Here is a 15,733-nt window from a genome sequence, read left to right on the forward strand (position 1 = left end):
CATTTAGCGGAAAAACAACAACGAAATTGTGCCTTAGCTGTATTTTTTTGTCTAGGGGAGTTTGTTTCTGTCTGACAAAGCAAAATTTTTTGCAGAAAACAGTGGATGTACTGAATACTGTATCATACCAAAAACACTGCAGGTTGTATATAGATGCTTTCTGTCATACTGTGTTTTCAGATGCAGAATTTTAAAATTAAAAAAAAATACTGTCTTTATGGAACAGTGGGTGTATGACTTTTTAGTGATAACTGCATCTTCATGCAATCCTGTATTCGCCCCCCTCCCTGCACGGTCCTCCTGCTGAGACCGTCTCTCCTGGGAAAACCCGATGTGTGCACACACTCCGTAATCAAGCCTGCTGTCATCTCCCAACCAGATTATTGCAACACCCTCCTGTAAATGATACCCCTGGTTAAGGTAGAAGTGTGGTTTTAAATCCCTTTGTTAAGTAGAGGGTAGTGAGGAGGACTGCCATCTAAAGTGGCAAGCGTTTTCTATACCCAGCTGGCCGGTTGTGTAGCAATCTGTTTTCCTTTCCTCTTCACTACACAGCTAGACTGCACTTCCCAGATTTCCTTGCTCTCAGGTGTGGTCATGTGACCAACTCCTGGCCAATGGCATGTGGGTGGAATGGATGTAAGACACTTCTTAGGCCTGGCCCATAAAACTTCCCAGAGAGCTCTCGCGCGCTCTCTCTCTCTCTCTCTCTCTCTCTCTCTCTCTCTCTCTCTCTCTTTCCCCATTTACCAGCTCAAGTGTTTTAAATCATCTTGATTTGGGGCATTCATAAATTTGTCTATTCTACTGCTCTTCTTGGAAGCTTCACACAGCCCCCAACTTACGAGGGCAGAGACAATATGGGAGGAGCTGGGCCCCAGATGGTGACATGGAAGACCACCCCATCTGACTATGATGTGAAAAGAAAGAAGCATGCATTATGTCATGCCACCAGGAATTTATCTACTACAGTAGCTAGCCTTACCTTAACTAATTCATCCAGATATGGAAACTCAGATAGTCCTCTGGGAAAGTCCAAGTTTCAGCCCCTTCATCCCATAGGTAAAGATACAGAGACTCAGATGGGTGAAGCTACCAAGATATGAGTATCACGGTCAGAAGTAGAACCAAGGTTTCCTATCCCACAGAGACTTTCACAAGTCATTAGGAGGACTGGTTCTCCATCCTTTGGTTGGCCTCATTACGACATTTATAGTGACTCCTGACGGCCACAACCAAGGATTGAGAGTGCCCAGGTGCTGGGTCACAGACATGCCTTTAAATCATCCTTCAGAATCCTAAAGGCAAAGGTTGGCCCTGAGACCCAGATGGGACTTTATAGCTGGAGCAAAGTTGGTTAGAGAAGGTAAGTGACTCTATGTTTGGAAGGACGGTTGGACCCCAGGTATAGTGTCAAAACCTTTTTTCCAGTTGGATCTTATAGCCAATCTCCCCCTCCTTTGCTCAAAGATAAGTCCTCCAAAAAAAAAAAAGGGTTTTCTTGCAAGGGAAGGATAAACTTCCAAAATCTCCATGGGCGGAAAGATCAAAGACCTTGTTCACCCAGTGTTCCCAGCACTTAGCACAGTAAGCCCAAGGTATGGGCACTCAGTGAGTATTTAGTGAATGAACAAGCGAATAAAGCCATATTTCTTAATTAACATATGGGCATGGGGTCATTTGTCCAAGATGCTGTCTTTACATCTAACATTTGATGATAATATTTGGCAAAACATGCGTTATTGTAAAGTAAATAGTGATTTTTTTCCCTTCAGTAAGGATGTTTCTGGGCCTTTTCTTATGCAAGAGTTGGTTGGAATTTCTTTCTACTGATTTATTTGACATGTCACATGTCACCTTTTGTTCAGAGAACAGTAGCGGTTGGCTTAAGTTCGTCAGATTAATGGTTTTAAAGGTTTTATTTTTATTTTAAGGGAACCCATTTTCAAACAAAATTGTGCATTAAACCCCCATATTATATAAAAAAGACCTGGGGTCCAGTGGTTAGGATTCCGTGCTTCCACTGCAGGAGTCACGGGTTCCATCCCCGGTCAGGGAACAAGGATCCTGCATGCCGTGTGGCGCAGCCAGAAAAAAAAGGCGGTGGGGGCGGGGGGAACTGGGGTCGGCGGGGGGCGGGGGGAATTGGGGCTGGCAGGGGACAACAGCGGTTGCCAGAAGGAAGAAGGAAGCGGGGGGCGGGGGAAATGGGTGAAGGAGATTGAGATACAAACCTCCAGTTATATAATAAATAAGTCACGGGAATGTAATATACAGCACAAAGCATATGGTCAATAATACTGTGCTCAATTTTTATGGGGACAGATGGTTACTAGAATTAGCTTGGTGGTCATTTCATAATGTATGCAAATGTCAAATTATTATGTAGTACACCTGAAATTTACATGATATTGTACATCAACTAAATATTTAAATTTAAAATAATAGAATAAAACAAAATGAAAGAAATCGGGGGCTGGGAGGGCTGGTGCATTTGAAGTGGGAGTGGAAATTGTCTTAGCAGTGTCTCCCTCTCTCCTCCTCAGCCAGTCCCTTTGGTATCTCCAGGGGGTAGGTATGTAGACGACCATGCTTTAAAACTCTTACCTCTAGACCTTTGGTGGGGTTGGTTGGAAACCTGGCTGCCAGGGTGCTGTGAGATGAGTTCTAGGCTGGATCTCTGAGAATGAGACCAAACTAAGAATAATTCACCCCTTACCTGGTCTTGGAAAGTCAAAAGGGTGGGATTTTAGAATTGGTGCCCAAAGGAGGTATGGCTGGCCTGAGGTCAGGTGTTGGACACTCTTGATGCTGTGCCTCCGTATTTAGTTGGTCTGATCTCCTTCTCTGCTGGGAAGCTGCATGCTGCCCCAACCTACATGGTCCAAGTTTCAACCAAGCACTCGATACAGAACACGTAAGGTGCCAGCTCCTTACAAGAAAATGTTCTCAAAATATGATTTTTTGATGTTCCTATCTACGTTAGTCAGGGTTCTTTCACTTGCAAGTAACAGTAGCCCAAATCAAACAAGTTTAATCAGGCAGAGAATCTATTGACTCATGAAATTGCAGAAAAGAACAAAATTAAAATGCAAAGGACAAGAATGAGAGCCTCTCTAGGAGACTCAAGAATGGGAACTGGATCCTCAATACTCCTGGTCCCCTTTTCCTCCATTTCTGCTGCTCCCACTTTGATTCTATTTTCCCCTACAGACAGCTGATGCCACGTGATAGAGAAAAAAGGCCCTAGAAGTCCCTCCTTCTTATCCTTTAAGCTGCACGACAGAAAAAGATCTATGTCCTTTGTTCTCATTGCCAAAAGAAATGGCTCCAACAAGCAAGCTTGGGTCACATGCCCAGCACTGGACCTATCACTGGGGCCAAGCAAACAAGGTACTATAATTGGCTGAGTGTGGATCATGTACCAAACCCTGTGGCCAGGTGATTGGGTAAGAAACTGTGATTGGCAGCACCATCCCAATCACATGGTCAGAGTGGAAGAAGAACATTTCCCCAAGGATGTGCTGAACAGACAAAAACAGCAGATGTGGCTAGTACCTTGGATTTAGCCCAGGAAAAGTCCAAGCTACAGCAAGTTTTTCTAGGTTTGACCAATGGGAAGCAGCAGATGCCTATAGGAGGGAACAAGAATGCCGTGTGGATGAAAGGCTCTTGGTGCTCCAGCCAGGAGTCAGGGCTCTGCCTCTGAGGTAGGAGAGCCAACTTCAGGACACTGGTCCACAAGAGACCTCCCAGCTCCATATAATATCAAACGGCGAAAATCTCCCAGAGACCTCCATCTTAACACCAGCACCCAGCTTCACTCAACGACCAGAAAGCCACAGTGCTGGACAACCTATGCCAAACAACTAGCAAAACAGGAACACAACCCCACCCATTAGCAGAGAGGCTGCCTAAAATCATAATAAGGCCACAGACACCCCAAAACACACCACCAGACGTGAACCTGCCCACTAGAGAGACAAGATCCAGCCTCATCCACCACAACACAGGCACTAGTCCCCTCCACCAGGAAGCCTACACAACCCACTGAACCAACCTTAGCCACTGGAGACAGACATCAAAAACAGCGGGAACTACGAACCTGCAGTCTGCAAAAAGGAGACCCCAAACACAGTAAGATAAGCAAAATGAGAAGACAGAAAAACACACAGCAGATAAAGGAGCAAGATAAAAATGCACCAGACCTAACAAATGAAGAGGAAATAGCCAGTCTACCTGAAAAAGAATTCAGAATAATGATGGTAAGGATGATCCGAAATCTTGGAAATAGAATGGACAAAATGCAAGAAACAGCTAACAAGGACCTAGAAGAAATAAAGATGAAACAAGCAACGATGAACAACACAATAAATGAAATTAAAAGTACTCTAGATGGGATCAATAGCAGAATAACTGAGGCAGAAGAACGGATAAGTGACCTGGAAGATAAAATAGTGGAAATAACTACTGCAGAGCAGAATAAAGAAAAAAGAATGAAAAGAACTGAGGACAGTCTCAGAGACCTCTGGGACAACATTAAACACACCAACATTCGAATTATAGGGGTTCCAGAAGAAGAAGAGAAAAAGAAAGGGACTGAGAAAATATTTGAGGAGATTATAGTTGAAAACTTCCCTAATATGGGAAAGGAAATAGTTAATCAAGTCCAGGAAGCACAGAGAGTCCCATACAGGATAAATACAAGGAGAAATACGCCAAGACACATATTAATCAAACTGTCAAAAATTAAATACAAAGAAAGCATATTAAAAGCAGCAAGGGAGGGCTTCCCTGGTGGCGCAGTGGTTGAGAGTCCGCCTGCCGATGCAGGGGACACAGGTTCGTGCGCCGGTTTGGGAAGATCCCACATGCCGCGGAGCGGCTGGACTCGTGAGCCATGGCCGGTGAGCCTGCGCATCCGGAGCCTGTGCTCCGCAACGGGAGAGGCCCACGTACCGCAAAAAAAAAAAAAAAGCAGCAAGGGAAAAACAACAAATAACACATAAGGGAATCCCCATAAGGTTAACAGCTGATCTCTCAGCAGAAACCCTACAAGCCAGAAGGGAGTGGCAGGACATACTGAAAGTGATGAAGGAGAAAAACCTGCAGCCAAGACTACTCTACCCAGCAAGGATCTCATTCAGATTTGATGGAGAAATTAAAACCTTTACAGACAAGCAAAAGCTGAGAGAGTTCAGCACCACCAAACCAGCTTTACAACAAATGCTAAAGGATCTTCTCTAGACAAGAAACACAAGAGAAGGAAAAGACCTATAATAACGAACCCAAAACAATTTAGAAAATGGGAATAGGAACATACATATCGATAATTACCTTAAATGTAAATGGACTAAATGCTCCCACCAAAAGACACAGATTAGCTGAATGGATACAAAAACAAGACCCTCATATATGCTGTCTACAAGAGACCCACTTCAGACCTAGAGACACATACAGACTGAAAGTAAGGGGATGGAAAAAGATATTCCATGCAAATGGAAACCAAAAGAAAGCTGGAGTAGCAATTCTCATATCAGACAAAATAGACTTTAAAATAAGGACTATTAAAAGAGACAAAGAAAAAAATAAAATAAAATAAAATAAAAGAGACAAAGAAGGACACTACATAATGATCAAAGGATCGATCCAAGAAGAAGATATAACAATTGTAAATATTTATGCACCCAACATAGGAGCACCTCAATACATAAGGCAAATACTAACAGCCATAAAAGGGGAAATCGACAGTAACACATTCATAGTAGGGGACTTAAACACCCCACTTTCACCCATGGACAGATCATCCAAAATGAAAATAAATAAGGAAACACAAGCTTTAATTGATACATTAAACAAGATGGACTTAATTGATATTTATAGGACACTCCATCCAAAAACAACAGAATACACATTTTTCTCAAGTGCTCACGCAACATTCTCCAGGATAGATCATATCTTGGGTCACAAATCAAGCCTTGGTAAATTTAAGAAAATTGAAATTGTATCAAGTATCTTTTCTGACCACAACGCCATGAGACTAGATATCAATTACAGGAAAAGATCTGTAAAAAATACAAACACATGGAGGCTAAACAATACACTACTTAATAATGAAGTGATCACTGAAGAAATCAAAGAGGAAATCAAAAAATACCTAGAAACAAATGACAATGGAGACACAACGACCCAAAACTTGTGGGATGCAGCAAAAGCAGTTCTAAGGGGGAAGTTTATAGCAATACAAGCCCACCTTAAGAAGCAGGAAACATCTCGAATAAACAACCTAACCTTGCACCTCAAGCAATTAGAGAAAGAAGAACAAAAAAACCCCAAAGCTAGCAGAAGGAAAGAAATCATAAAAATCAGATCAGAAATAAATGAAAAAGAAATGAAGGAAACAATAGCAAAGATCAATAAAACTAAAAGCTGGTTCTTTGAGAAGATAAACAAAATAGATAAACCACTAGCCAGACTCATCAAGAAAAAAAGGGAGAAGACTCAAATCAATAGAATTAGAAATGAAAAAGGAGAGGTAACAACGGACACTGCAGAAATAAAAGAGATCATGAGAGATTACTACAAGCAACTCTATGCCAATAAAATGGACAATCTGGAAGAAATGGACAAATTCTTAGAAAGGCACAACCTGCCAAGACTGAATCAGGAAGAAATAGAAAAGATGAACAGACCAATCACAAGCACTGAAATTGAAACTGTGATTAAAATCTTCCAACAAACAAAAGCCCAGGACCAGATGGCTTCACAGGCGAATTCTATCAAACATTTAGAGAAGAGCTAACACCTATCCTTCTCAAACTCTTCCAAAATATAGCAGAGGGAGGAACACTCCCAAACTCATTCTACGAGGCCACCATCACCTTGATACCAAAACCAGACAAGGATGTCACAAAGAAAGAAAACTACAGGCCAATATCACTGATGAACATAGATGCAAAAATCCTCAACAAAATACTAGCAAACAGAATCCACCACCACATTAAAAGGATCATACACCATGATCAAGTGGGGTTTATTCCAGGAATGCAAGGATTCTTCAATATATGCAAATCTATCAATGTGATAAACCATATTAACAAATTGAAGGAGAAAAACCATATGATCATCTCAATAGATGCAGAGAAAGCTTTTGACAAAATTCAACACCTATTTATGATAAAAACCCTGCAGAAAGCAGGCATACAGGGAACTTTCCTCAACATAATAAAGGCCATATATGACAAGCCCACAGCAAACATCCTCCTCAATGGTGAAAAACTGAAAGCATTTCCACTAAGATCAGGAACAAGACAAGGGTGCCCACTCTCACCACTCTTATTCAACATAGTTGTGGAAGTTTTAGCCACAGCAATCAGAGAAGAAAGGAAATAAAAGGAATCCAAATCGGAAAAGAAGAAGTAAAGCTGTCACTGTTTGCAGATGACATGATCCTATACATAGAGAATCCTAAAGATGCTACCAGAAAACTACTAGAGCTAATCAATGAATTTGGTAGAGTGGCAGGATACAAAATTAATGCACAGAAATCTCTGGCATTCCTATATACTAATGATGAAAAATCTGAAAGTGAAATCAAGAAAACACTCCCATTTACCATTGCAACAAAAAGAATAAAATACCTAGGAATAAACCTACCTAAGGAGACAAAAGACCTGGATGCAGAAAATTATAAGACACTGATGAAAGAAATTAAAAATGATACAAATAGATGGAGAGATATACCATGTTCTTGGATTGGAAGAATCAACATTGTGAAAATGACTCTACTACCCAAAGCAATCTATAGATTCAATGCAATCCCTACCAAACTACCACTGGCATTTTTCACAGAATTAGAACAAAAAATTTCGCAATTTGTATGGAAACACAAAAGACCCCGAATAGCCAAAGCAATCTTGAGAACGAAAAAAGGAACTGGAGGAATCAGGCTCCCTGACTTCAGACTACACTACAAAGCTACAGTTATCAAGACGGTATGGTACTGGCACAAAAACAGAAAGATAGATCAATGGAACAGGATAGAAAGCCCAGAGATAAACCCACGCACATATGGACACCTTATCTTTGATAAAGGTGGCAGGAATGTACAGTGGAGAAAGGACAGCCTCTTCAATAAGTGGTGCTGGGAAAACTGGACAGCTACATGTAAAAGTATGAGGTTAGCTCACTCCCTAACACCATACACAAAAATAAGCTCAAAATGGATTAAAGTCCTAAATGTAAGGCCAGAAACTATCAAACTCTTAGAGGAAAACATAGGCAGAACACTCTATGACATAAATCACAGCAAGATCCTTTCTGACCCACCTCCTAGAGTAATGGAAATAAAAACAAAAATAAACAAATGGGACCTAATGAAACTTCAAAGCTTTTGCACAGCAAAGGAAACCATAAACAAGACCAAAAGACAACCCTCAGAATGGGAGAAAATATTTGCAAATGAAGCAACCGACAAAGGATTAATCTCCAAAATTTACAAGCAGCTCATGCAGCTCAATAACAAAAAAACAAACAACCCAATCCAAAAATGGGCAGAAGATCTAAACAGACATTTCTCCAACAAAGATATACAGACTGCCAACAAACACATGAAAGAATGCTCAACGTCATTAATTATTAGAGAAATGCAAATCAAAACTACAATGAGATATCATCTCACACCAGTCAGAATGGCCATCATCAAAAAATCTAGAAACAATAAATGCTGGAGAGGGTGTGGAGAAAAGGGAACACTCTTGCACTGCTGGTGGGAATGTGAATTGGTTCAGCCATTATGGAGAACAGTATGGAGGTTCCTTAAAAAACTACAAATAGAACTACCATATGACCCAGCAATCCCACTACTGGGCATATACCCTGAGAAAACCGAAATTCAAAAAGAGTCATGTACCAAAATGTTCATTGCAGCTCTATTTACAATAGCCCGGAGATGGAAACAACCTAAGTGCCCATCATCGGATGAATGGATAAAGAAGATGTGGCACATATATACAATGGAATATTACTCAGCCATAAAAAGAAACGAAATCGAGCTATTCGTAATGAGGTGGATAGACCTAGAGTCTGTCATACAGAGTGAAGTAAGTCAGAAAGAGAAAGACAAATACCGTATGCTAACACATATATATGGAATTTAAGGGAAAAAAAATGTCATGAAGAACCTAGGGGTAAGGCAGGAATAAAGACGCAGACCTCCTGGAGAACGGACTTGAGGTTATGGGGAGGGGGAAGGGCGAGCTGTGACGGGGCGAGAGAGAGTCATGGACATATACACACTAACAAACGTAGTAAGGTAGATAGCTAGTGGGAAGCAGCCGCATGGCACAGGGATACTGGCTCGGTGCTTTGTGACAGCCTGGAGGGGTGGGATAGGAAGGGTAGGAGGGAGGGAGACGCAAGAGGGAAGACATACGGGAACATATGTTTATGTATGACTGATTCACTTTGTTATAAAGCAGAAACTAACACACCATTGTAAAGCAATTATACCCCAATAAAGATGTTAAAAAAAAAAAAAAAAACGCAGATGTCCATCCACTGGTCACAGCCAACTCCTGGCTCAGGTGGTTTCTCAGCTTTGCAGTCCAATTTGTTCCTGTTCCTCAAATGCCCAAATTGTCTCCACCCAGCTCCTAGCTATCTTCCTAAAGAGAAGGATTCTGGGCATGTCTTGAGCAAATCATTTTAAATAAACATCATATAGATGGTAGAGATTTCGCCTTCACTTAATTAGTTGTATTTATGCTTATGAAACAACATGATGAATCCCTCCTTTCCTCCTTGTAGCCCGGGCACAGGACTCATTTAAAAGGCTCATGTTACTGCCCTTTGCTAATTATGGTAGATGGTTCTAACTTGCATCAAAAAAGAGAGAGTCTGTGTACCAAAGACTCGGGCACAAAGTCTTTGTACCAGACAAAGAACAACAATATATTTTTCCATGTTTCTGTAGCATCAACCTCCTGGGCTCCCAGTCTCTCCTCTGCCCCCGCAGCAGGCACCCAAAACCCTCATGCTAGTAGATTCATCCATGATGAGGTGACAGAGCCTTGCTGAGTTGGTGTTAAGGTACTAAAAGAGGAGATGAGGAGGAAAGTAATGGTTAACCCAGTTGAAAAGCACTGATAGCAGATAAGCTGATTGGGCATCACAGCAGATTGGGTAGGACTCAGGACAGATATGGGGAGTACTTTTCAAATCACATTATCAAGTCTGAACTCCTTACTACCAATTTTCCAGTGCCACTGACCAAAATAAGGACTCCTCCTCCAAATCTGGAGTCAGATAATCCTGTGTTCAAACACAGATTTCATTACAGATTAGCTGAATCAAATTCCCTAACATCTCTGAGCCTCAGCTTACCTATTTGGTGCTAATAGTTACTTACTCATAAAGCTGTTGGGAGAATTTTAGAAAGACAGGGCACATAAAATACAAAGCCTACTGTCTACACTTAGAAGGAGCTCAAAAAAGGTCAGCTCCCCTTGCCTTCACACCCCAAGGTAAAGCTCCTTGAGGGCAGAGACAGTGTCTATATTTTCAGCACATATTAAGGGGCTTGACACAAAATGGTGTGCCAGTGTTTGATGAATGAATAAATGAACAGGACTGCCACTACTTCCATAATTTCTTCAGGGGCGTTTCATTTTGTCTGGTCAGAACAATTATTCTCTATTTGCGAATTGATGTCTTCTATTCATGACAAGGTGGTATCTATCACCTTGACTTCTAAGGTGCAAGTGACATTTTCTCAAATGCCCTGAATGAAGGGAAGCACAGCACTGCCCCCAGTCTCTTTGGAGCTTCTTGGGGTGCCTCAAGTTCAGCTACAACCTGGGTTCCACTTCCACTAAATTGGTTCATTGTACCAATCATTCCTCTATTCTGCAGGTTCTTTTTTTCAGTTCTAGGTACTTCTGCTGTAAGCATCTTTGCCATAAACATCTTTACTGCAAACATTTTTGCCTCACAACTACTTGGCCATAAGGCAATCTTGCCATAAAAGATAACTGGTTGACAGTTTGGTTTTAAGTTGTTGACAGTTTGGTTTCATTTCTTAGTGGACATAGGACTCCAGTTTTTACATTCCATCAATCTTAGCCCTCGTGATAGTCTATACAGTGATGAATAGCATGGCAGTCTTAAAATAGTAGATGATAACTACTTACATGGACTTGGTAGAAAAGACGGTGATAAAACTTACTGGAAGTGTGATTAAGAGAGCGTAAAGGGCTTCCCTGGTGGCGCAGTGGTTGAGAATCTGCCTGCTAATGCAGGGGACACGGGTTCGAGCCCTGGTGTGGGAGGCTCCCACATGCCGCGGAGCAACTAGGCCCGTGAGCCACAAGTACTGAGCCTGCGCGTCTGGAGCCTGTGCTCCGCAACAAGAGAGACCGCGATAGTGAGAGGCCCGCGCACCGCGATGAAGAGTGGCCCCCACTTGCCACAACTAGAGAAAGCCCTCGCACAGAAACGAAGACCCAACACAGCAAAAATTAATTAATTAATTAATAAACTCCTACCCCCAACATCTTCTTTAAAAAGAGAGAGAGCGTAAAGCCAGAGTGAGTGCTGTACTAGAAAATGATAATGTATCAGTTGCAAATCCTTCAGTGATTTGAAGGTGTAGAGTTGAACCCACACCTTCCGTAAAACTTTGGAACGTCTATCAGTGGACATGTGACAACCTGCTAAGAACGAACAGCTTTCCCAACGCGATACAAAGCTCAGGTACAAATATACATCCTAGTATTTGGAAGCTGATGCCTCTCTATGAAGAATTTTATCAAAATAGAAGACGTGTGATGCCAAATGAGGCGACAAGTCAACAAGCAAACAAAGTAAATAAATAAATAGTATAAAATACTGTGAATGAAAGACTTGGAAGACAAGTGCTTAGATACAACATGCAAAATAAAATCAGTTATTTGCGCAGTATTGTCATGAATTTACACACATTTCAAATATTTTGTATTTTGCGATAAAGTCTTTTTGTTACCCATTTTTCATGTTTCATTATGTCCTTTTTAATGCCCCTCTTTTATTTTTCCTTATTTTATCTTTTACAACAAACCTGCCTTATGGTCAATTAGTTACGCAGCAAAAGTACTTACGGCAAAAATACCAGACATACTTTTTCTTCTTTCTGCACCATATCACCCCTCCTAATAAACACCCCAATCCATCAATCCCCCAAAATACTACGGCTAGACTATGTAAACCGAAGATTTTACCAAAGCTTTCAGGTAAGAAAGTGCATTAGAGCATTTCAAATGATTTAGGATTTAATATTAGATGTTCCCATTCTCAAAATCCCCAAATCCCTGATCAGCCACCTGCCTGCACATTCTCCAGCATCCAGGCATGTGTCTGCCACCCTCTCCTCATTCTCTTCTGTCTGCTGTCAGGCACCTCCCTGCTCAATGCCCTATTATCTCATCATCCCACTGTCTCTTTGCAGACCAGTCCCTCAGGGACTCACACTCCACACCTACAGAAACCTCTAAATGTAAGACTCTCCTTGGTTCTAAACATAGACAGTTCTCTCCTAAGAGGAAGGAGCTCTGGAACCAGCTTCGAAAAAAATTACTACAAAGTACTCTTCCTTCCTGATTGTTCCAATTTAACACACTCCCTGGCTGCCAAGTGGTGTCTGAGCACTTTGGCTCCTTTCCTTAAATAATACTTTTTATTTTTATTTTTTTGTAAAACATTTAGGATCTTCCTCACCACCATGGGAATCCTTTCAGCATCTCCAAATTCCATCATTAACATCTGCTGATTTCACTGGGGATGGATGATGGGCAGGTAGGATGCAAGAGTCCAAAGGAGAACTTGGATGAACTCCAGGATCAAGAATTGCTCAAAACTAAGATCACTGACGTCCTTGGTTTGGTCCCAATAAAGTACAGTCCTTCCTGCCAACTTTTATTTTCCAACCTTGACTATTCATGGCCTGCATCTGCAGACACTGACACTGACCTTGTCATCAAGGAGTCTAGAATTTGTTTATCTGATATGGGTATTGGCCCAAACTTAGCTTCAAAGACTAGAAACAAGAGACGAAGGAACATCCAGGGACGTAAGGGACTTGGAACCCTAACTAACTGTCCCCTAGCTCAAAGTCTGACCTTTATCTAGAAACCTAATTGTTCCATCCCTTAGCGTTCTCCAATAGGAGATATATTATTAGAATATAAGATTTATTATTATAAATAATAATAACATTTATTATTTACTATTATTATAAAGAAAATTTATTATTGTAAGGAATTGGCTCACCTGATTATGGAAGCTAAGTCCCCAGACCTGCTGTCAGCCAGCTGAAGACCCAGGAGAACTGATGATGTAAATTGCAGTACAATTCCAAAGGCCCGAGAAGCAGGAAAGTCAATGGTGTAGCTGCAGGCCCAAAGGCTGGTGACTCGAGACCCAAGAAGAGCTGATGTCTCAGTTCCAGTCTGAAGAAAGGAAAGGACCAATGTCCCTGCTCAAAGCAGTCAGGCAGGAGGTGTTCCCCCTTACTTGCTGGAAGGTCTGTCTTTTTATTCTATTCAGGCCTTCAACTGATTGGATGAGGTCCACCCACATTAGGGAGAGTGACCTGCTTTATTCACTCTGTTGATTCAAATATTAATCTTATCCAAGACACACCCAGAACAACGTTTAACCAAATATCTGAAGACCCCTTGGCCCAGTCAAGTGGACACGTAAAATCAACCATCACACTCAGTTTCTCTTTCTTTGTAACGGGCATAATACTGGCCACCTGGAGGCAATACTGATACAAATTGAAAGAGCACAACCAGTTAACATAGGTTTGAGATCTGAACCTCCCACTTATTGGTTGCGTGACTTTGAGCCAATCAGTCAATTTCGTGATACAGCTTTTTATTTGTAGAACGAAAAGAAAGGAAGGAAGGAGGGAAGGAAGGGAGAGAGAAAGTAAGAAAAGAAGGGAGGAAGGGAAGGAGGGAGGGAGAGAGAGAGAGAGAGAGAGAAAGAAAGATAGAAAGAAAGAGAGAAAGAGAAAGAAAGAAAAGAAAGAAAAGAAAGAGAGAGGGGGAGGGAGGGAGGGAGGAAAAGAAAAGATAATCTTATCTGCCTATTAGTGAAGGGTTCTTATAAGGTTAAATCAGTGCCTCTCAACAATGGCCGCAAAGTGGACTTGCCTGGGGAGGATTTCTAAATGCTGTCCAAGGCACGCCCCAGATGAATTAAGTCAAAATCTCTGGAGGTGGGATGCAGGCATCAGTAACCAGTAAAGCTCCCCAGTGATTCTAATGTGCAGTCAAGGTTGAGAACCCCAAGATTAAATGGATGTGAAACTGTTCCCCAAATGTTGGGAAGTATCATTATTACCCTACGCTTAGATCAGCCCTTCATGTCGTAAGAAGAAATCTCCTGTCTTAAGACCACAGACTTTACACATATACACCAGTGGCCCACGTTGTTAAAATCAGAACCACAAGGATAAAAGTGAGATCCCAGGGATTAACGGAAAACATCTCAATGGTCTGGCTCTACTCAATTTTCCTTAAAACGTGACTCGTAGAATCGTACATCCCAAGAACTGTGAAGAGCGGTACAAATATATCGTCTTCTTAATCTCCCTGCCTCCAGCCAAAGTGGTGCTTGGATCACACAGACAGACTGGGTTCCGTAAGTTCTCTGGGGTGGGTGTAAGGACCCCATCACCTGCCGCTGCCCACTGGCACTTCAGCCAGTTTCCCTCTGGCCCTTGCTCAGGCCTCACAATCCCTTCGCCCACACGTGAGTGACCCCTGCCCAGCATTGCAGAGCCAACTGAGAACACACAAACCTTGGACGCCTTTCTGTATTCCGCAGACGCTTTCTCGACTGTCTTTTACTGACACGTCCTCTTTCATCCTAGGCACTTGAAGGAACAGGAGCCCAGCATGCAGTAGGTGTGCCCACGACTGGGCTGACGCTGCTTTGTGGGCGGCCCCGGGCTGTCCTGCCGGATGAAGTGTCTCCCCAGCTAGGTTATTAAGCTTGTCTGGGAGTAGGATCACGTGATCTAGATTCTTGCTCCATGAAGCACAGCATCAGTATCACCTGGGAGCTTGTTAGGAAAACAGCATCTCAGGCTCCACCCCAGACCTACTGAAGCAGAATCCTCATTTTAACAAACCACCCAGGTGCTGTATATGCATGGAAATTTGAAAAGCACTGATCTATACGTTTTATGTGTCCAGACAGGTCGTTGAGTCATTCAAACAAACAGACGGTTACCAAGCACTGTGCAAGGGACTGTGGTAGGATCTAGGAATATAACTGTAAATGGAAACCGGTCCTGATGCTCAGGGAACCCCCAGTGCAGTAGTGAGGGAGACAGACTGTGACAAATGGTCTGCTAAGTGCTAATGTAAGGATAACTGGAGGACGCTGTGGGACCATGGACAAGGGGCTCTATGACGGTTTTAAAATGTGTCCACAAACTCTCCTCCTTTCAAGAGGTAGAGCTTAATTCTCTTCCCCTTGAGTGTAAGCCAGACTTAATGAGTCACTTCTAGCCAACAGAATATGATAGAAGCCACAGTATGTGACATCGGCCTCTGGGACATTGCCTTACCTTGCACAAGCTGCTATAACAGAATGCCAGTGGGTGTTTTATAAACAACAAACATTTATTTCTCACAGTTCTGGAGACTGAACTGAAATCAGGGTGCAGACATGGTCAGGTTCTGGT

The 15,733-nt window shown here is 42.1% G+C and overlaps 1 protein-coding gene across 1 annotated transcript in view; it reads left to right on the forward strand.

Annotated features, from left to right (window-relative positions):
• The window catches only part of XYLT1 (xylosyltransferase 1), a 323,319-nt gene extending 310,386 nt beyond the window's left edge, over window positions 1–12,933 (forward strand). Inside the window, exon 14 of the mRNA XM_060031007.1 lies at window positions 12,739–12,933. Coding sequence (XP_059886990.1) covers window positions 12,739–12,802 — 64 coding nt within the window. The 3' untranslated portion in view covers window positions 12,803–12,933. The remainder of the gene's footprint in view (window positions 1–12,738) is intronic.
• Window positions 12,934–15,733: the final 2,800 nt, after the last annotated feature.

This window comes from Delphinus delphis, chromosome 15 (assembly GCF_949987515.2).
Source record: "Delphinus delphis chromosome 15, mDelDel1.2, whole genome shotgun sequence".
In the NCBI taxonomy this organism is placed as follows: domain Eukaryota; kingdom Metazoa; phylum Chordata; class Mammalia; order Artiodactyla; family Delphinidae; genus Delphinus; species Delphinus delphis.